The sequence below is a fragment of the Argiope bruennichi genome, chromosome 5 (assembly GCF_947563725.1).
Source record: "Argiope bruennichi chromosome 5, qqArgBrue1.1, whole genome shotgun sequence".
NCBI lineage: Eukaryota > Metazoa > Arthropoda > Arachnida > Araneae > Araneidae > Argiope > Argiope bruennichi.
The window spans coordinates 31,697,103-31,721,354 of NC_079155.1; the positions used below are offsets into that span (position 1 = coordinate 31,697,103).

General features: G+C 30.2%; 1 protein-coding gene across 1 annotated transcript in view; it reads left to right on the forward strand.

Moving 5' to 3' along the window:
• The window catches only part of LOC129969564 (rhomboid-related protein 2-like), a 318,342-nt gene that overhangs the window by 170,991 nt on the left and 123,099 nt on the right, over positions 1-24,252 (forward strand). The window contains exon 4 of the mRNA XM_056084189.1: positions 17,325-17,348. Within this exon, the coding sequence (XP_055940164.1) occupies positions 17,325-17,348 (24 nt within the window). The remainder of the gene's footprint in view (positions 1-17,324; positions 17,349-24,252) is intronic.

A 24,252-nucleotide genomic window follows, 5' to 3' on the forward strand; every position in this document is an offset into this window, starting at 1 on the left:
AATCAGAAGTTCAGTATTAAATTTTACAACTCCTTGGAAACTTTTTCGAAATTATTGGAATCACATTCCAGCACTGCGATAACAATAATTTTTGTTTAAAACTTAGAAAAAAAGTGTTTTAATAGTATTTTATCTTTCTTTTTTCGGAATCCGTAAAAGTATTAAGAGATAAATGCAAGAATAATAAAGCATCTTACAAGATCTACGAAATCTTTAAAACAATTCAATCTGAAAAAAGATTTGGTCTTAAAGGGGAATTAATTTAGCGTTAAAGAGTCAGTTTCTATCTTTAGAGAGAGAGAAAAAAAGAGCCTTGAGGTTTTAAATAAAATTTTTATTTATCTTTGAGAATTTTAATCAAAATTTGCATTTGGAATTTTATACTCTTTGTAATATAATTTACTTTTCATCCCCTCCCCCTCCTTCTTATGATTTTTGTAATCCAAAAGAAAAAAGAATAAAATTACTATTTTAATATTCGTGCCATCTGCTTATGATTGCAACAGGGGAAAAATTATTTTTCATTAAATAAACATTCTGTCGAAACCATATTTAATGTTGCTTCAATTCGTAGCTTTGTATTAACATGCAGCTTTTATTTGTATTATGAAAAACTGGAGCTGAAAATCTTTCTATAGCTGTCATAACACAAGCAATAAAAATTTTTATATCCATTTTTGCATTTGTTAACTTAAGCCCTCCTGTGAAAACATTATGGACAGAAATATTTATTGCTTATACTTTCTGATATACAAAACATATTTTCAAATTTTTAATTTTCAGTTATTTTTCATAGCACAATTTCAATATAATGTCAGAATTTAATAAATATTACAGAAGTATTTTTTTATAAAAATTGTAAATCAAAATAGCATTATAGATTATTTTTGTAAAACGCTTATTTAATATACCAGAAATGCTGGTAAAAATATACATGGATTTGCAAAAATATTTAAACTGATTGAAATGTTTAGTTCTCTTACGATATGATTCTTTAGCATTTGGATTTTAATGATAAATGTCATTCACGGATTGTTCATTGAATTTTTTTAAAATAAAATCTGAAAATTGCAATAATTTCCGTTGAAGGTGTAAATACTTTGAACAAAATTAAAACGATTCTAAAAAACATTTCGAAAGGAATTTTTTTGTAAATGATTTTATTTCGGTCTTATCAATTTTTAATAAACTTTATTACTTAGAAATTGTTGAAAAATTAAAAATTAAATCAAGCGTTTTTATGAAATATTAAATTTATGTAATGCCAACAGAAACGAGATGTAACATTTGACGCATCTACAAGTTTCAGATCTCTATGTGTCTGAAAAATACATATTTGGCATTGTATCTATCTACCTGTGCATATGAGCTAAAACACCTAAATGAGCTGCATCGATGAAATTTGGTATATGGACTGGCCCTCAAATTTGTAAATTTTTAATCATATTTTGAATGGCATCCATACATGGTAAATCTGTCTTTTTGTTTGGTTAGCAAACTCTTTAACTCCAAAATGCAAACAGCTAAGTAGAGGAAATTTCGTACAATAATTTAGTATCTAAAATAAAAATTCCTGTCAAATTTTGAACCGAATTTGTCAAAAGATTGCCAATTTGTCCGTCTGTTCTTTTGCGCGTATGTAAACACAATAACTCGTAAACGGAATGACTTAAATCAATGAAATTCAATATGATTACAATTGTAGTTCCATTTCAAATTTTGATTTCATTCAGTGGGCAAAAAAGTGTTCAAAAAATATTTTCGAACGATAGATTTAGTAAAATTGTTAGATTCACGCCAAAGGTCTATATTTTGTACCTATTGTTCGCTAATGCCATGCAATGCATCTGCGGCCTTACCGGAGGTTCATAATTATAAATGAAAGGAGGGTTAATACCTTTGTTATTGGTTATTTGAAAAAGTTTTGGGACGACCCTGCTGGTTTCAGTTGCTTTTAGAAAATATTTCGCTGAATTCTAACAATATAAATAAACATATTTTAACAGATGCGTGACTGAATTGTAGAAACTTTTGAAATTTTAAATTTCGATTTATTTCACCACGGAATACATAATTTATGTACAAAGAATAAGTGGTGAAATATACGCCAATCTACATCGCGGCACAAGAGTAGAAGAGACCAAAATGTTCCCCTTCAGTGATTTTACTAAGAGATTTCGATAGGGATTTCTTTGACACGTGTAGACTTAGAAAAGGTAATCTTAGATATCTTTAAAAGATATCTAAGCATTAGGGATTTTTCTCTCTTCACTCGGAGCATGAGAAAATGCTAACACTACCAGTTTTATAGAGCTCGTGTAGAATTAATTAAATGAAAAGTGGAAATCGAATCAGGAAATAGAACTTTTTAGAATGAATATGGGTTAAATTAAGATAAAAATTATGAAATTAATTAGGATTTAAATTAAATTAAGATATATCATTACATATTATAATACACATTCTTTAATATACGTATATATTTTGTTTAAAAGAAAAGGAGGCCTGTAGATTTTTATTCTTTATCCATCATTAAGATTTCTTTGACCCGTTATCAGCAAGAGACACAATCGGAAGAAGGAGGCAAAAGGTTTAAGGGGGGGAAGTGAGAAAGTATGCTAAGCTTATATATTTTTAAATGGAATTTTGCAGAGAAAGCATTTTTGTTTTCAATACATGTTAGAGTCACTATGGGAAAATAAGAACCGAGGTATCATCGTAGTTGAAGTGAAGCTAGATTTCATGTGATTAGAAAATAATTATTTTTTGGAGCATGTATAAATTTTTAAAAAAAGTTTAAACATACGCAAAAATTTTAATTAGTTTAAGGTTGTGACAAACGATAAATGCGAAATAAACATTTCATTTTTAATATTTTATTTCTTTTTCTTCCTATTTTCGAAAAATCTCACACCATTCAAATCCTCCTTCTCATATTAATAGCACTGAAATACTTCCTTTAATCAATACAAACGGTATTCCATCGCGATAAATTTTCAAATGCAGCACATTTCTCTTTCGAATTTAATTAAAATCTGTTCTCCAACCAGAATCTTCCATTTGACAGTAAAAGTGAAATTCTTTTCTTTTTAAAGGCAAGTTCAATCTTCATGTCTACGCATTTTACCTAGGAGTCGAAATTTAATTCCTCTCCTGAAAACTTGTGATTTTATTCTTGGCGGTTGTTTTCTGCGCCTTATTATGTCCTCTGGGAAATGTATTTGATAGTTTTCTGTCTCGTTTCGGGTAAAATTTGGAATTTTTATCCCCGCTGTCTTCGCAGAAAACTCATTTTGTGAAATGAGTTTTGTTCCGGCTGTGCTTATGGCCATTGCGAAATACTACGATATAATTACCAAGTTTCCACAATGGATTATTTAGGCATAGGCCAAGTTATTATTATGATATGTTTTGGATTTTGTTTTTTATAATTAAAATGCATTATTGCATTATTAAAAAAATGTCTTCGATAAGCTTCATAAGCATTCATTTGTAAAAAAAAAAATGCCTAGAATTTTTTTTTATTTTTAACATTATGTTCATAAATTAGAGTACTAAGTTGTGACATATATGATGAAAATATATCAAAAATCGTCAAAGCAAACTGATGGATCTAGAATTACTAAATTTTACACGAGATTATTTCATAGTTAAGAGAGGCTCATCAAAGTAGGGGTTTAAAAAAAAATTCTGATCGTGTTTTTATTTAAATATTAATCAAAGATTAAATTTGTTTACTTCAACAAATTTCGAACATACTATCGAACGAAAGTCACTTTCAGAAACTTTTTTAAAAATAAAGCAGGTGATTTCAGAATATAATTTTAAATAAGCGTCAAAAATGTTTAATTAAAATTTTAAAATGTATGCTTTTAGTGGCACTAAAAGTATTTCCATGTAAATTTTTAAAAAGTATGTATTACAACAATACTTTTCATTGCTGTAGTTACTGGATTTATTCTCGCGTGTGTTGAGAAGATATTAAGCTCATTGAATGGTGGTGGTAGTGGAGTGTGTGTGTGTGTGCGTGCGTGCGTGTGTTCAAAAGATATTAAGCTCATTGAATGGTGGTGGTAGTGGAGTGTGTGTGTGTGTGTGTGCGTGCGTGTGTTCAAAAGATATTAAGCTCATTGAATGGTGGTGGTAGTGGAGTGTGTGTGTGTGTGTGCGTGCGTGTGTTCAAAAGATATGAAGCTCATTGAATGGTGGTGGTAGTGGAGTGTGTGTGTGTGTGTGTGTGTGTGCGTGCGTGTGTTCAAAAGATATGAAGCTCATTGAATGGTGGTGGTAGTGGAGTGTGTGTGTGTGTGTGTGCGTGCGTGCGTGCGTGTGTTCAAAAGATATTAAGCTCATTGAATGGTGGTGGTAGTGGAGTGTGTGTGTGTGTGTGTGTGTGCGTGCGTGCGTGCGTGTGTTCAAAAGATATTAAGCTCATTGAATGGTGGTGGTAGTGGAGTGTGCGTGCGTGCGTGCACGCAATAGACTAATCAAGCTTAAAACATTGTCCTGCTGCGATGTTCCAGATGAAGGATTCGTATTTCCTTTAATTTTTTTATAATAATATTTCCAATATGATATAATTATTTCATAATAGCCCCATTCCAATATTCCAAGTTATTAATAATTCTTAATTATAATAATTATTTCAATTAAAATGCATGTAATTATCCGGTAAGAAAAATTCGAATTGTAATGCTCTAAAAATAGCTGGTAGATGCAGACTACATGCATATTAATACACATTTGTTATACGGCTTTCTTGCAATATTTCTATTTTTGCTGAAGAGAGTGATTTATTGATATTCTTTATGGATGCTGAATAAATGTTAGATCAGTGACCCCACCCCACAGTGGTGAAGGATTTGATAATCCTGATGATAAAATTAAAGGTTTTGGAAAATACAAGAATTATTATGATATCTTTATTTGGAGCTGAAAGCTAGATATCTTTTTTAGAAGATTTTTGTAGTTTCAGAAGCTACGTTAAAGAAAGTAGATTACATACAACTACTCTGGCTCATCTGATAAATATTCCATTGTTGGTAGAAAAAATCCATATCTTATTGGGAAACTATAAAAAGAGCTATAAGTCATCATACATGACGAATCTTTAATTAGATTTGGTTTCAAATCTGACATCCTAAGGTCTAAATACAGAGATCTCACCAACAGACCGCCATGATACCATTTAGCATTTAAATATCATAGTGATGTGTTCCTATAATCAATGCAGTAAGAAAGAGTTGTTGGATACTTGAAAGAAATTGGATACTTGTTATTATAAATATTTGAAAAAAATCTTTCTTTAATTAACTAGAATTATGATTCTTTACTGAAATCATTTATTTAATAGGAAATTTTATTCCTCTAATATATTGATTCTTTTCATTACTAGAAAAAGTATTCTTTCAATAAACCTTCTTTAATCTTCGCAAAAAAAAAAAAAAAAAAAAAAAAAAAACTGGGGAAACATTATGGATAATAATTTATCCAGGGGTGGAGCTGCTGTCATGATAGAGGAAAGAACAGTGCCATATGGCGAATGTTCTCATGAATGGTGACCATGTTAGATTAAAGAGTCTCTATGTTGTTGAATGGCTATATCTCCGTCTATATGTCATTTTACAATTTGCATTGAGGCTTTTTTCAATTAAGAATTTCTAGAAGGAAATAACATACAACACTTTTCACTGGATTGCTGATATAAATATGTATCTGCCGGCAACCTGAAGGTTTTGGTGTTGCTATAATTTTACAGAATGAATGACTTGATTTAATCTCTTGATCATCCCGAAAAATGACGTTAAGTTTTGGCCTGATTTGAAGCTGGATTAATTTTTTAGCAAAATTCCTCATCACAACCTCTGTGGACTTGTATATACAGGATGTTGCCGACAGTAGGCAACAAGAGGATAAAGAATCGCCATACAACAAAGGGTCTCAAACGACGTTTAGTAGGTAAAAATCGCAAAAATATAAGGAGTCCGAGAACTGTTGGAAACTGTAAAAAATTAATAAAAAAAATAATAAATGGTGTTTTAGCAACGAGATTATTTTTAAGTGAAAGCACATTCTGAAAATTTTTTTACCATGTACGTAACATGCGGATTTGATGATCTAGGGGGTTGTAAATGACTGAAAACGAAAAAGTAGTTTTGAACCTATATTTGCAAAAATATTAATACTTGAAGAAAAATAAAAGCTTGAAAATGTAAAGAATTTTATATTCTATAATTTGATATAAACGTGTAGTGGGAAAACTGGGGAGTCTTAAAGATATTCAAGAAAGACTAAAATGGGAACCAGAAAACATCACTGCAACATCTGTTCCGATGTTCGCAGAGAGCGTTGTTAAATTCGGAAGAAAAATTCAGAGCAATGACAATAGGCATTAAGTAGATGAAAAATTACCTGAAAACATAGAGTCGGAGGTAACGTTTATTCAATGAAAATCGCAAAAACAGACTTTGAAAAGCCAATGAGACTGGCGAAGAGAATGGCCCTATGAATGCGAGGATTAGGAACGAGATAATCAAGAAGAAGCCTTCTCGTATGTAAATTTTTCATGTGTTCAAGGGAAATAAAAGCAGCGAGCAAGCATTCATTAATGAGTATTGCAGAGTTGTTGGTCGTTAAACTTCATTCGCAAACAAGTCAGATTTCACAAATGCAACTAAAGTGTGCTGGTGCTCCATCGTGCATTAACCAAATGTTCTGGCTTACAATTATCGGTGTTTCCTGCAGTAAATCCGGAGGAACGTGCTGGAAGAAAACAAGGTACTTTGAGCTTCTGAGGCGTTCGGGCAGAAGATATGGTCCAAATAGATGACCCTGCCCAGATGTTAATATTAAACTTATGTTGTACGTTCGACGAGATAACGATAAGGGGATTTTCGAATTAACTAAATATTCACATTTTGCGTGTTGAAGTCACCTTCTCATGTAAAATAGACTTCTGAGAATACAACTCTAATAAAAAAGTGTACATCTTCCTGTGTGGCATCAAGCATCCAGTGTGCGAACTCTACCCGATTTGCGATTTTTACTGAATAAACATTACCTGTGACCCTATGTTTTCTGGTAATTTTTCATCTACTTAATGCATATTATCCTTGCTCTGAATTTTTCTGCCGAATTTGACAACGGTCCCTGCGAACATCGGAACATGTTGCAGCGATGTTTCCTAGTTCCTATTTTAGCTTCTTTCCATTTTAGTTTATTTCTGGTTTTCATGTTTTGATTTGTACTTATAAGTGTCATTTGATGATCTAATTGCATAATAAATATATGGTTTGTATGATTAATGAAATATATAAAAAAGAAATTAATTGCATTTAAATTTTGAAAGGAAACGGTTGTGAATTGTTTTCTACCCAAGTTTTATTTTGCATAGAATAGGATCGTCCTATGATCAATAACCCTAAAAAAGATAACAGAAATTGAAAAAGTAATAGCAAATAATAAATAATAAAATAATATTCACAAACCAATCAAACCGAAAGCATTATTATGTTACTATATTTTGAATTAAAAATTCGAATCTTATTTGAACTTTTGAAATTTTTTTTATTTAAAGAGATTAAATTTAAATCTTTGTAGGTTGCTATTAAATTATAAATACAATTCGAGATATTTAATTCAAAACAGAACGAATAGCTTTTATTTGGGATTGTCTTGACTACTTAGGAGTTTTATTATTTACGTAGAACCAATGCAGCAGACTCTTTCAAAATAATTTTTTAATACAAAAAAATGTCTGAGAAACATAATTATTACACATTACAATGCCATGCTCTACCAAAATGAGTGCCATAATTTTCAACAAAATCTATCCAAAACATTCTTAAGATTTTAAAATAATTCTGAAATCATTATAATATTTAGCAGAACAGTAACACCAAAGGTAAGTACCATTATACCACTTGTTTACTTAAGATATCAAATTCACCGTGTCGCAATCGATGTCCAACAAGCTCTGAACATCAAGCCTTTTCAGATTATTTGCCATTTTGCTTTTACCTCCAGTGAGATTTCGCTAAGAGTATAGTCATAAAGATACGACGGGAAATCTTCGAATTTTCTTCCGACTCAAAAAGAAAAAAAGAAAAGGAAGAGAAAATCTAGAGAAAAAAGGCTAATCGAGTGATGGAGTCCGTTAGGAAGTCATAATAATTCCGTTCCTCTCATTTCCTGGAGTTAAAGAACTTTCTCCCTCTCTGCGTTTCAACTTTTATCGGAATTCGCGATTTCTATTTGACTTGGCCCTCCCTCCACACTTTTTTTTTTCAGGAACATGCGCAACTGAGTTGCGAGATCTGATTTGGAAGAGACATCCCCAGAGAAAGAGAAAATCTGAAAGTGAAAAAAAGACGTTTAAAATAGTGCCCCGGGTTGTTAAGTCGTGTTTTTACCTAAGCAGTAAAAGTAAACTTCGTGGTTATGTGAAGGAAAGTTTACCGATTAGGTAATGAGATTTGGGAACGTTAAAGTAAATATCTTGATGTTTATGCTGTTATTCTCTGAAGAAGGTGTATCGCTGGGACGATATAAGTTTTGAGTTTTTGCTTGTTGTTGGTTGTTGAATTCCGTTTTCGATTGATCATAGCTTCGTTCATGATCATAAAAAGAGCATAGAGCATTGATTTCAAAACCTGTTGTGTGTGTTCGGTTAGGATTGGGCAAAGATGGGGAATATGAACATTGCGGTTATGAAGGGGCAACTCATCATCCCTTCCCTTCTACTCATATCCAAACACCTCATATCGGAGAAAGAAATGCGAACAAATTTGAGGAAACTATACTTGTAATGAAAAACCCTTATTAACCAAATTTGCTATAATCATGTGAGAAAATGATGTTGTTTTAGTTTGAGGTTTTTGAAGCCACAAAATGCATGGGCAGAAAATTGTCGATTTATCGCTTTTGAGGCATCAATTTTCCGTTTTTAGGGTTATTAGAAAATGATTAAAAAAAAAAAGGGTTGTCACATTTGAAGACTTATAACTAGGGATTGCAATACCGGGCCAAAAGTTCAATACCGGTATTCGGTATTTTATAAATCTTAATACCGGGATACCGGTTTTAATACCGGTATTAGAAATTTTAGAAAAAGAAAGAAAACACAGGTGTTTCTTTGTTTTATTTGCCAGTTTTGTTAGAGAGTGTAAATATCACAAAAAAATAATTTGTAACTTATAAATTATAACAGTATGTAATCACAAAAAAGTAAAGAAACATCTTATTTATTTAAATCACAAAAAAGTGTAAATATCACTATTCAATCTGGGGTACTATTACAACTTTTTGAAATGTGATCTTAAAAAACATAATGCATCCATTGTACTGTCATTAAGCCTGAAAAGTAATTTTGTGTAAAAATGACCAGCTGTCGAAAACGCTCTCTCGGCATCTACGCTAGTTGGTGGTACTGTTAGCAATGCGCGATATACTTTTTCCAAGTATTTACCTCTAAATCCCTCATCTTCAAATAAATCGATTTCTCGTCAGATGGTTTTGGATATAGCTGATTTCTATATTGTATTTTGGTTCGTTGAAATTTTTTTATTTATCACTAATTCTAATTTTTGTTCAAGAGACAATTCCTTTTCACTATCGACAGTAGTGACATCATAATCTTCGATAATTGAACCGAATTCTTCTGAATGTGGATAGGGTTGTGGGTAAAAAATTTTAAGAAAATTTACTCTAAACGTAATCAGATTTGAATTGGTTATTTTCTTTTCTTCTTTTTCATTTTCATTTTTAAAATCATTATAATTATGTAAATACCGTAAGACATTTTCTATTTCGGTATGCCTTTCTTATGTGCGATTTTTCAATGTAATATATAATTCTTGAAATAGTGATGTGTTTACTGTTGCATTAGCTGTTAATATATTAGAATCTCTCCGACATAATGCCTCAATAGTCCGTTTTATTGCAAGTAGAGCTGATATAGTTCTGGATATTAAGTCGAATTCCCTATCTGAAAAATTAATTGACAGGTTTAAGTCGATTATTGCTTTTTGGATTGGACTTCTCAGTTTCAAAAATCGTTCCATCAATAGCAGTAAACTATTCCAACGTGTTTTAGAATCTAATATTAACATATATTCTGTTTTATTTTCAGTTAGTATAAATTTTAGTAAAATATCCTTTTTATAGGGGAACGTTTAAATATCTTAACAATTTTTCAAACTTTATAAATTATAGGAAGCAATTCTTGATAGGTTAATATTTCATCCTCATTAGAAATATCTTCTTCGACAATTACATTGTCATTATCTTCATTGTCAATATCACTTTCTTCAAATTTGGAATCTGAAGTTTCTATATTCCCAGTATTTGGATTCTTCTGTTCTTTATTTTTTTGATATAATACATCTATTACACTTAATTGAATTCCATGAGCATAGCACAATTGATGATTTGCACCAATCAACTTTCGAACTTTTTCATAACTGTTGCTCCATCAGTCGTTATGGATGCAATATCTTCTTTCAAAAATAATCCATGTTTCGCTAATTTAGATTTAAGCAATTAATTAAGCCGTTAATTAGATAATTAATTTCGTCCGTTAGGGAGACATAAAAACAAAAACCCATACTATTTTGCTATGTTCGCGATACCTGAACATATAGTGGAGAAATTTTAAAAATTTCTAGTAAATACCGAAAAACCGGTATTTAAACTTGTGAATACCGGTATTACAAAATTGTACAAATGGCTCAAAATACCGGTATTCGGTATCCCGGTATTGCAATCCCTACTTATAAGCAACAAAAAGTTAGAACTTGGCGCGAGTATCCGCCATGTACCCGATTCTCCTGTCTGACCAATGAAAGAGCAAGGTCATAAGAAGTTATTGTTCGAAGAAGCACAAAGAAGGAAACGATAATCAGCACGTAGCAGCAAATGGAGATATTAAAAGGCATATATATATATATATATATATATATATAATATTATAGTGATAAAATAATTTAATTTCTTAAAATTTTCATTTCCAGTTTCTCTAGCTGGCAAAAATATTTTGGAGTTCGAAAGATTTTGAGATGAAAATAACTATTCGTTTTTCTAAATATCGACGCATGCTTAATATGATAGTCACGTGATTTTTCAAACTGGTTAATGACTTAAATTAATTAACAAAAGCAAGACTCGAAAAATAATAATGTTCCCACATGATAACTTCAAATTTGCTATAGTAGATTTCAGCTTCTTTCGATATTTATTTTAAAATTTTAAACGAGATTTATTTATTACGAATGCCCAGAAGATTGGTTATGATGCCATTAAATCTTTAACCTTCCAATACGCCACAGACACAAAGAAGAAGGCAAAACCGTAGCATGTTTAGTGTTAACCAAGGTGCACCGCGTGGAGGCCTGCTACACTACACCCCTTTTAACAAGATAAAAACGCGTAACCTTCTTTTCTCATTCAACTTAACAAATTATTATAATTCAGTTTTATCTATCGTTTATTTTTAACAGCGCTTTCTTTAATTTTCGTAATACATTTATTTGGTTATCTAATTTTTCAGCGTCACCTTGTTTGGCGCAGAATTAACTCTAGATTAATTTTCCAAAAAGGGAAATAAATTGACCGTGGCAAGGGAATGCATGATAATAGATATCTTCAATTTCGCAGAGGCATATGGGAATCATAAAGTCACAATTAATTTTGTTTAACAGTTTGCTTAGCTTTCCCTAGACTGATACTTTTTCTTAATGTTGAATACAAAAAAAAGAATGTTGTATGCCCTGATACTTTGTAGTTATTAATAAAATTTATCTCATTAATACTTTTTAATTTCATTGTGTTTTGTTACTGTCTTTTCATTTTGAACTCGACTGATGAGTTAGATTTACAGTTAGATACCGATACTGTGACGACTGAAAATTAGATAATTCTGATATTTTATATGTGATTGGCTATATCTATCTATATATGAAGATCAATGTTTGTTTCTATGTCTATTATACAAATCTATGATTTTTGTCCAGTCTTATTGAAATTTGGTGCATATGCTCTTCAATTATCTTTTGCCACATATATTATTTTCAATCTTTCAAAATCCGAAAGTTAACCATACTATAAATTAATTAAAAATTAAGTAAGTTTGGGGGTTGCGCGATATATCATTCGAAGGTATTATCTGACAAAAATAGCCCTATTTTAAATCTTAAAAAAAAATGCCTTTTTAATGAGATGAATATTATTTAAATTTTTTCTCTGATTTTTAATATTTTTTAAATTTAATTTGACACGCAATCAGTGAAAATATTTTTATCGCTATGGTTCAATTCAATCTAATTTCATTGTTTCATCAAACCATTCAATCCTGTGTGTTTGTTAAAATTAAAATTGAAAAAAAAAAAAACGAATTCCATTGTTAAGATTAAGATTTAAAAAAATATTTTTTGAACATTTATTTCAAAGTAAGATTTTTACTTACTTCCATTTTTATTTCGTAACATATACGTCCTCCCGCTGGTGTGGCGTGGTGTGAAGAGGGGAGAGGGATGCCAGCTCAGGTGTCGTCCTCATCATCTGACCGAAGTTCAAAATTACGAGGTCCACCCCAAAATAGCCTTAGTGTTGCTTAAAATGGGACGTTAATATAACGAAACTAAACTAAATTTAGTAACATATATAATTTTTAAATTTTCCCGTACAATAATCTATCGTAGTCTGATTCTTGATTTTATATTTTTCAGACTTATCCCATAAGAAAGTAAAATTTTAAATAAATTGATACTGCATTGATAATTTAACATTCAGGAAAGCCGACATTCCAGACGATGAAGCTAGTTAAGTAAGACGGCTTGCTATTTATATAAATTGACTTAAATTGATCCAGAAAAGTTTAGAATTATATATTTCTATCCATTTTTTTATTATTAACTTTAACTGTATCTTTCTTTTTATCTCCTTGTTCAATGATCAGATTCAATTACTTAACCCAATTACTTATTTTCCACCCAGTGTGCCTTTGATTCATTCTGTGAAAACAAAACTAAATTGGACTACATCTTGCAGCACCCTATTTCATAAGCAATAGAAAATCTTATCCTTTCAGAAATATCTAAAAGAATAATAAAAATATTAATATTCTATCATAGGAACTATCACAAATGGAAAAGCTTTTCTTTGTTGATATGAAAACAAATTACATACTTTTCTCGGGAGATCTTCGTATAAAGTTCAAAAAAGTTTTGTTGTTGTCTATAAGCTCTTGCTTGAAAAGATTATAGGGTTGTTCAAATTAACACCATAAATTAAACTTAAGGCACAGGCGTTAAATTAAGAACTCTGCTTTCCTTAATAAAATATGCAAAGCTATTTAATTAATTTGCTGAAATATTCCTATAAATCTACTATAGCTTCATTAAAAATTAATATTGTGAAAAGTAAAATTAAATTAAAACAAAGAATGATTAAATTATAATTTAAACAACAGTTTGAAGAAGGGAGCGAATCTAAATATTATCTTGTGGATGTGAGAGGGGGGGGGCACAAGCTCTTTTTCTAATTGAATGCTTTTTAAATCCAATTTTCTCATTTAATTCTTAGCATTGATGATTTGCTTAAATGTTCTCTTCCGCTGTTATTGAACATCTCTACGATGTCGCATAACATGTTCGATTTGAAGGAGCTTGTTCTCATCTTCAAACTGTTGATTCAGTTCTAGTACAATAACAACAACTACAGGTGAAAACATTTTTGAAAAATGAGGTAGATTATAAAAACAGTATTGCAGATCAACTTAAAACTTTTACTTCAGTAAATCATTTTGACGAAAACTAAGAGTCTTATTTTTTAGAATCACAGAATGACTATGATTCTTTGAAGTTCAAAATTGACTTACATCCGGGCTCTTTTTTATCATCGTAAGTCAAATAAAAATCATCGTACAAGTAAAAATAATCGTTTCTCACATATTCCCTAAAGAAAGCATTATCACATTCCCTCAGCATAAAAAGTGTGAACCTTATGCAAGTTTGTGAATACCACTGCTCAAATTTTTACTTTCAGAGTCCCGCTCATGAACGTTTTGTGCTGCATAATGTGATGAAGAAAACAGAAGTAGAGGACTGGGATAGCCTGGTTGGTAGAGCGTTGGATTCGCGTCCCTTGGGTTGCGAGTTTGAACCCCGCCGGCCGAAGACTCTCCGCGTGCTTGGTGGCTGACGCGCGTATAAATCTGTCGTGGTCACAAAGTCCTCCATGTCGAGAGTAATACCAATGGGGGTACTGGATCAGGGGTGATCGTTCTCTGATTCAGGTCTAAATTACGATCTGTGGATGAGTGAATGAAATGCGTGAAAGAAGTCCGCCCCATAAAAAGGGTTGTGACGTGTGTATAGTCAAGTCGTACTCTTGGCCCTTGTTGGCTCTACGGTAAAAGCAAGAGGCCCTCCCCCTTAGGCTTAAATCCACAGTCTTCGAACTGCGGGCTAGTCCGTGGCAAGTGCCGTAAGAAACAACGGAAACAGAATATACATATTTGATACATTTTTATTATCCGACGAAGTCAAAATTTGATACAAAATAATTTACATAAAATTTTAGCCATACAAAATCACATACAACATTTTATATATCCACGACATGACATTTTTTCAGCTATCATATTCGCAAACTTACGAATATACAAGCTGAACAGACAGCCAACCCTTGAACAGATTTAATTCAAAATTTTATGTGGGTTTTCACTTTAATACTTAAAAAATTATTCATCTAGCTTTGTGCTGTAATTTATTGATCTAGTTTTTTTTAAATTCTTTTTTTAATTTATCTTGTTCTGCTGCACTCAAACAGACCGATATACAAACTTCTTGTTCATTCAAAATTTACCAGAAATCTACATATTTTGCATAAAGAAAGTCATCAAATTATCTTAAAATCAAATTATTATTATCAAATTATCCTGTTCACTAACAGACATGATACGAAAAATGAATTTTTCGCCTTCATAGAGATCTGAAATGTATAGATTCTTCAAAGTCTCAAGCAACCAAACTTTTTGCCAATTACAGCATTTCTTCCTTTTATATTTCGTAAACGAGAAAATAATTAAGCCTCATAGGTATTTGTCACATCATTAATTGTGAATTTACCACGCTTTTTATCTTTAAATACAATGTTTCTTTTGAAAAAGTCTTTCCTCCTCGTTCCTGGCAACAGCAGATGCAAGTAAAACTTTGTGCAACCACAGTTGTTCAGACCTCCATTGTATCCTCTTTCGTAATTATTCTATTTGTATAAAATTAACCGATGACTATCTACTTCATTGCATTGTTCAGCAACTGATTAATGGAACGTGAAATCTCATTAGCCAACCGATTATTTTAGTTTGTCTTCATTTCCCTTCGCTTCATCTATCTCGCCAAAACTTTTATTTAATTACCGAAATTTCTTTTTTGTACGCTGGCATTCCCGTTTCTCCTTAGTAAATTGATGAATTTTCTTACCGTTCAGAATCTGAACCATTTCTTTTGAGATTTGTTGTTTCCTGTGAGTTTAAGACGACACTAGTATCAATTCATTTTTTGGGAACTGTACAGGTATTTTTTTTTTCTTTTGGATACATAGTAACAAATATGGCGATGTCTTCTAATATGGATTCCATGGAAACGCAATCGTATCCATTTCTTTGATGTGACATATCGTGTCTTCGCACGCTATTTTCGAATTACATTTCATATAACAGTGTTAAGATTTTTTCTTTATCAAATCGAAAAATCATTTATATTAATGGTATCTGCCATATTTTTGATATTATATATTCAATATTTTCTAACGAGTGTTTTTTTTTTGTTCATATCTTACATCTTATATTTTTATTACAACAGCAATATCGTAAACAAGGTCAAAGAATTTAGTATCGAATTTTGAGAAGTGTCAGTTAAATAATAGATTCATTTTCTTTTCCAAAAATATAAATGTTATGATATTATTGGTGTTGTTATAAATATATTTTTTCCGATTAATGAAGAAAATTACTACATTAAAGGAAAAAAAAAAAAGAAATTTTCATTGATTGGAACATTGCCAAATGTCTGTTATTAGAATACTTTTGAGGATCATTCCAACAGGTTATAATTCTTTTCATTACCAAAAAGTCAACCAGCGCATCTGAAAATGATATCTCAAAATGTCAAGATATCGCAAATCATAAAAATATGTATTTTTTAATCATTGTCTTCAAAATGTATTGATCATTTATAAGAAATATTTAATTAAAGTAATTCCAAAATATGTTTGGTTTCAATGCCTTGGAGCATCATTTTGATTGGCATAGTATTTTATTAAAAATACTGGTTGCTTTCGGCTACCAGCTGATTCGCTGGAGATATTTATTTCCAATTAAATTTTTTTGATGTAATTATATATCCATGATTCTGTCAACAAATTGCTTTTCATCATCACATTATTAGACTTGTATTAATAGTTTTACATATGTTCTGTTCACTGTATATGTGAAATTTTGTAATTATGGTCATGGCATTATAGCATTATGAAAAATGTAACTAGATGGTTCATCTACTTTATAAATTTGGCGCCATTTTTTTATTCTCTTGTTAATTACATGGATATTAAACAAAATCATCCTTCCTTAACTTTCAATAATGGAAGAAAATCACGTGATTAAATATTTGATGGAAAAATGAAAACTGTTTGATTTTCAGGGCAAATAATAATGCAACTGTAATTGGAATTTAAACACATTTTTTTTAATGTCAGAAGTCAATATATATTTGCTCAACTATTAAATTAGTATTATTACAAAGAAAATTCTTTAACTTTAAAACGGTGTAAACATCATTTTATACAACTACTTTTCAGAAGTTATCGGGAAAAAAACTTCAAAATACAATTTAGTACATAATTAACTAAAGTTCTAAATTCTAAATTAAATTTTTTTTAAAATCACTCCAAGGTGCCAAAGCATAAACAAATACATTCATCTTTATTATTAGTAGAGATTTATTTAATTAAATGTTATCCATATTATTGTTATGTAACTAAACATGTCACTGAAGAATGCAAATGTTAAGATATCTCGAACAATGCCATGATAGACTTGTTGACTCCAAAATTTATATTGGGGGAAATTAAAATTAATTCAACTTTATGAACATTAGCTAATATTTATTCTACGTTTTATTATCTAGATTTTAGCATTAATATCTATTATCTTTCACGAAAATTCTTGTAGAAAAATAATTCATTTTAATTTTTGAAATGGAAAATGTTTGCTATAATTTTTTATTTATTTTTGAAACTTTTTAATCTCATAATTATTTTTTTTTCAGAAATGGAGGCAGTTGTTTGATAAGGTAAGCTAAATTTTTATGTGCACTTGATATTAATTTTAAATATTTTTAAATTATTAGAATTGTATTACGGTTAGCTAATTTTTTTAAAATAACAAGTATTTAATAAATATTAAAATATTCAAAAAACTGTATTGATAAATTTTCCTTGCTTTCTTAAAAATAATATGATTATCGCATTTTTTTTGAGATTAACCATTTTTTAGATTCTTGAAATTCGATTTTCGTAGAATTTCAAACCGCAATTCACATATCTTTCTGTTTCGATATTTTTTTAATTAAATGCTTGACTATATAAGAAAAAAGACTTACAGACTAGATTCCTTTTGGCTCTCATTTTACTTGCTTTCTATAATTAGATCATTATATCTGAAGAGCTAATTTGAAAATTTCCAACTTAATTAATTTCCTTTTGTTCGTTTTGAGAAGAAGAAAAGAAATTCGAATAATTCGTCGTTCTTTTCTCCATTTCTGATTGCAGTTTTTGGCTGGAAAAAAGAAATAGCAAATTATCGTCTGCTATTGTTTTTTTTAAAAATATTTTTCAGCTGTGGCAACAGTTCTGTGTTTATCAATCTGCTGTAAAAGATTTCCGCTACAAGCTCCACGATCAGGCCATAATATTGGTCGTTCTTTTATGACTCATTTTATGGCATATTTGGATGGCATTTTGTTCCCCTCCCCCCAGCCTTAAATCCAATTGTGCTATGCCCGGAAATTAGAAACGGCGTATTGGACGGAAGCAATAAGCTTTTCCATCACAAACGTTTTAGGAGGATTTCAAATTTTTACTACAGAAAGCGGACGATACTGCAGGCTGATAAATAGCTCGGTTAGATAAATGTTTTGAAATGATAGAACAGCAGTTACATTTTTATTTTGTTCTCAAATACCACTTTTGAAGCAGAATCTTTATTTTAGTAATCAATTAAAGGATCCATTTCTTTCTAATAAAAAGTGAAATATAAAATAGAATTATTTCTTCCACAATTCATACGTGATTTTGGCCTTCTCTTTATTATAAATGCTGTTGCTAAAATGTTGCTTCGAACATTTAATTTTTTTATACATATTTTAAAATTAGGCTTGAAAGTTTGCATATGAAACATTCCTTTTTCTATGTTCTGATAAAATTCATTGCTCAAAATAATAAAGGATTATTAACTTTTTTGAGAAAATGTATATATTCCAGTTTCCTATGTTGGGAAAAATTAGAATATATATTTCTGTGAAATCTTACAGACAAAAGTAGTTAACAATTTGGCCAATTAAATTATTTTATATTTCTTTGTCATACATCCTTTTTTAAGAAGAAATTAGTATTTCGGTGTAGTGTCACAAATATATTACGTTAAAAAATTTGGAGCATAAAATTATTTTACTCACTTTAGTAGATAACTTTAGACTTTGTATTTTTAGCATTTGTGGAAATTTTAATATTTGGAGGGGAAAAAATAATTGTTCTCTTTAGAATTTTATATGATAGCAAGTGAAACTTATGGTCTTCCGATCAATAAATTGAGCATAGACTTGAATATACAAAAATAGTTTTACAAATTCTGAGGCTTATTTTGCTATTATCTCACAAGAACAGTAGCTGACGGATAATAAGAAAAGGAATTAATTGAATAGCAAGCAGTGTTTTTAGGACTCTCCATATATATTCTACTGGATTCATGTTAATTGCTTGGATATGTTTCCTATTTCGTAGGATGCCTTTTATGATATCGAATCTTGTATTCAGTTAAAATGAATGTGATTTCATAGTAAATAACAATAAATTTAAGAATTTCTTCCTTGAGTTGTTTATGATTGTTACTGATTACTTGTATGACTTGTTAACTGATTGTTGTCCAAACCATCAACCCACATCTTAGATGTATCATCTTTTGCATCTAAAATTAGAATTATTTCTCATGTAATATCCTCTTCATATGAATAAAAAACGATTTATGGGGTTCAGACAGAATCTAGAAATGAAGAAGATAAATCTGTGATACTTCAACCGGGATATTCAACCACTAACTTTCTTTTGGCTTATGACTGAGGGAACAAACACAAAATGCAAATAAGTCATACCAATGAAAGCGATTCCGTAGCATGTTTTTGTTCTTCAAACCAGAGAAGGTCCCTTTATAGATATTTGGATGGGCTGTAATGGATTGATAATAATTCTCAACGTTTATTTAATGCATATGTTCATATACGACATAATCTTTTATATGCTGGAAACCGATTCCAAAGACTGCTAAGTGCATTTCGAAATATATTATTATTATTATATATTTTTTTTACTTTGTAAATACATATGCGCATTTTCTTTACTTCATAATACACATACAGTGGCTCAAAAACTTGAGAGTACACCTTACTTTTTCTCGATAAATCCGACTTTCAATATAAATAACACATTACCGGGAAGTGCCAACATGTTTTTATTTTTTAACGTAACAAATGGTTTAATTTAGAGTAAAAATAAAGAAAAAAATCAACAAAAAAACTTCTAAATTGAAAAGTTTCAGAAGCATTTTAAATAAACATACGCAGAATTTTGCCTCTAAAAATTGAGAATACAAAAATGAAATTCTTGCAGTATCTCGCATAATAAGAACTTGTCACTATTAAGTTGCATGTCTTTTGGCTTTTATAATGGCCTCTAAACGTCTTGGTACCGATTCGACCCATTTTTGGTGGTATCTGAAGATATTTCACCCCATTCTTCTTATAACCCTTGTTTTAAATGGGTTTTGTTTCGAATTTTGTGTTTTGAACCACTTTTATGAGCATAGCCCACGAGTATTCAATGGTACTGATGTTGGGGTACTGTGGTGGTGTGTTTAACCGCAGTTTACAATGAAAAAGACACTATATTTTGACGTTACGTACATTCCGTTTGGGTCGTTGTCATACTGGAAAATGAAATTTCCCTCTAAACCCAAATGTTTAGCACTTTCCTTTAGATTGCTGCGAAGTATATCCAAGTAAACCATATCGCTTATAATGTCATCTGTAAAAATTAAATTTCCTACCCCGGATGAAGCTATGCAACCTCAAATCATGACGGAGTCACCATCATGTTTAACTGCAGGGCGTAAATTTTTTGGATCCAAAGCAGTATTAGGTTTTCTCCATACAATACGGTGGCTATCAGTGCCAAAAATGTTCAGTTTCCTTTCATTAATAAATATTGCCTTCTTCCAAAGGTTATTGGTCTTCAATTGATGAGTTTTTTCAAACTTCAAATGCTTTTTCCTGAATTTGCAAGCTGATGAACGGTTTCTCTCTAACAATGTGACTTTTATATTCAGCTTGTCTAATGGCATTTCGCACACTTTCAACACTTACACTTCTGCCTATGATTTGAAAAGTTTCTGCAACAAGTTGGATGAACCACATGGTCGCAGCAATCTAAAGGAAAGTGTTAAAAATGTTCATTTAGATGGAAATTTCATTTTCCAGCAGGACAACATCCCTAAACAGAACGTGCGTAACGTCAAAATATGGTGTCTTTTTCATTGTAAACAGCAGTTATACACACCACCACAGTACCCCAACATCAGTAGCATTGAATACTCGTGGGCTATGCTCATAAAAGTGGTTCAAAACACAAAATTCGAAACAAAACCCATTTAAAATAAGTCTTACAAGAAGAATGGGGTAAAATATCTTCAGATACTACCAAAAGTTGGTCGAATCGGTACCACGACGTTTAGAGGCCATTATAAAAGCTAAAAGACATGCAATTTAATAGTGACACATTCTTCCTATACGAGATACTGCAAGAATTTCATTGGTGTATTCTCAATTTTTTGAGGGAAAATTCTGCGTATGTTTATTTAAAATGCTTCTGAAAATTTTCAATTTAAAAATTTTTTGCTGATTTTTCTTTATTTTTACTCTAAATTAAACTATTTGTTATGTTAAAAAATAAATATGTGTTTGCTTTTTCTGATAATGTGTTATTTATATTGAAAGTCGGATTTATCAAGTAAAAGTAAGGTGTACTCTCAATTTTTTGAGCCACTGTACATATTTTTTTAACTTTATATTATACATGAATTTTTTTTCTTTTTAATGAATACATCAATAAATCAAATGTTCGACACACCTTTCATTCTGATAATTCATGAGATGGCTTGCAATCAATTTACAATTTTTTTTTTAAATATTCTTACATTAGCCAAAGCGAAAAGTATAACCTGACGTTAAAAATTCTATGGCGATTTTCTTGAATTCTAAAAAAGTACCTATTATAGCGTCATTTTTGCTGTCTTGTGTAAATAATCTTCTAATTTGTTTGAAGCATTACATACAAATTCAGGGTATTTTAATTAGATCTTGCACATTGGATGAGAAAAATATTACGAAAATAGGGTCATCTTTAAATTTTCTTAACACAGTATATGGAAAAGAATAATATACTTAAAAAGCACAGTCTGTAAAAACACTATCCACCTTTCTCTTAATCTATAAAAATTAAATTCAAGGGAAATATGTCTTTCAACTCGGATGTAAAAGGGGGGAAAAATCAATTCGCAAAATCAACTTCTTCAATCGAAGCATCAAGTTGTTCATTTTATGAAATGATTCTGCAAAACGAGTAATCCTCAAATAAAATTTGAGACAAATCGATTCCAAATAATTAGCGATGTAAAGCAAAAGAATTAAAAAGCAGAAAAAAGATTTTTAATATAAAAGTTTTTTTAATATATTATTTTATCCAAATATAGCAAATAGGTTCACACTGTCAATATTTTATTTTATTCAAATTTTCATTTCAATCGTTCAAACGATAATTTTATTCTAAGAAATGTTTATCTTTTTACGTTGCCATTCGGAATAGTGAAAAAGGATTAAATAGAAATTAAAAATGCATGTTTTATCTACAAGTTTAAAAACAAAAGAAATAATTAATTAGTATCCACGAGAAATGCTGTTTAAAAATCAGATTCTTGATAAGTTGAAGAATTAATATTAAATGAATAAGCTTAAATTTTTTTTAAAAACGGAGCAGCTGAAACATAGTTATTTTCTGAAACATTCTTTTATAAATGAAACAAAAATGGCATAATGTTGTTCATTTACTTGCTGAAATTCCCACCTAAATCTTTTTAAATACTCTTAAAAATCTCTCTAAATCCTTTTAAAAAATATTTTTACGCTTAATCTCTTTTTATTAAACAGAATATTAAATAACAACGATTAATTTATCGAAGCATTCTTAAGCTTTTATTTCATTTAAAAAAAAAGCATTTTGTCAAAGCCTAAAGCCATTGCATAATCCACACACATTATGTTACTGCTGTATTTTATGCGATAATGTTTTATTCATATAAGCATTTAACGTTAATTAAATCCCTACACTGCACAAACATTTGCCTCTAATGTTTATTTTTTTATTGTTTTTTTTTCTTTCTCTTGTACAGAAAAAAAAATTTAATCCCCATCCCCCCCCCCCCCAAAAAAAAATACAAATTTCAGATTTTGATTTTAAAAAAAACATGTTTCTAGCCTTCTTGAGTGTTTGGAATTAGATTTGTCTATGAACTAAGGAGCATAACTCCATAACACTTTGAACTATACAGATAAAATTCGGTATATAGTCTCCAGATTTGTAAATTTCTATCAAATTTTGATTTGATTATTAAATATCAAATTTGATTTGACACTCCCGCTAATTTAATTAAAAGTACCAAACAATCAAACGTAATTTCGTTTATATTGCATTTGTTCTTAAATTTATTCACATAAAACGATTTTTTTCTTCACATAATATATATATATATATATATATATATATATATATATACAGTGTCTCACAAAAGTGATGGGACACTTGTGCTTTACAAAAGGAAACTGTAACATAATAAATTTAAAAAACATGTACAAATTTTTTTGTGCGTGTGTTTCATACTTAAATTTAGTAACAATTATTACATAACATACATTTCGTCAAAATATTAAAATATTAATTTAATAAAAATACAATTGTTTAGAACGGAGCAAAAAATAGCTCACATAAGTGATGGGACACCATTAGATATGCAACAAAAATCGCCTGAAATAAGCAATAAAAATATTTTTGGTGGTTTTATTTTTACTCAAAAGCAATTAACAATCTATATCTATATCTTCTATATCTATACTTATAATAAAGCTCAATGTGTGTGTGTGTGTGTGTGTGTGTGTGTGTTGGCGCTCTACAGGCCAGACCGTTTGACATACAGCTACCAAATTTGGTACATGTATACCTTGGAGGCTGGGAATGTGCACCTGGGGTTTCTTTTTTCGAATTTTTAATTAGAATTTTAATTATTAATTAAAAACTAACTTTCCCGCCAAAAAAATCTTCCATTTTCCCCACCGCCAACTTTTCCGCCAAAAAAATCTTCCATTATCCCCGGCGCCAAACGAGAAAGGCTTCAGTTTTTTTTTCTCCCAACAGTAATGAGGCTAGGGTTAAAATTTTTCGGCGGATTATTTCAATCGGTTCTGTTTATTTTCTTAATGTTTGATGCATTTAAAATTAAACATTGTTAATGAATCAATCTTTCAGATTCATTCTGAAGTACTTTTGAATTAAAATAAAACAGAATAAAGGAAATTAAAAATTTCTAATCCGCATAGCGTTACCCCAACTGGCGTAGAAAAAAAATCACGTATTTGCGTTACGTAACCGGCGAAGAAAATTCACGCATGCGCATTCTGTTCTGATTGTTGCCATGACAACATGTATATGCTTATAGTTTTAAGTACAACGTTTTTTAAGTAGTTTTTTTAAAACCTGTTTTCAACCGTTTATTTTAAATGATTCGTTTTATTTTCTTAGTGTTTGATGCATTTAAATTTAAACATTGTTAATTAATCGATCTGCTCATAATGAATCTAAGAAAATTTTGTTGACCAA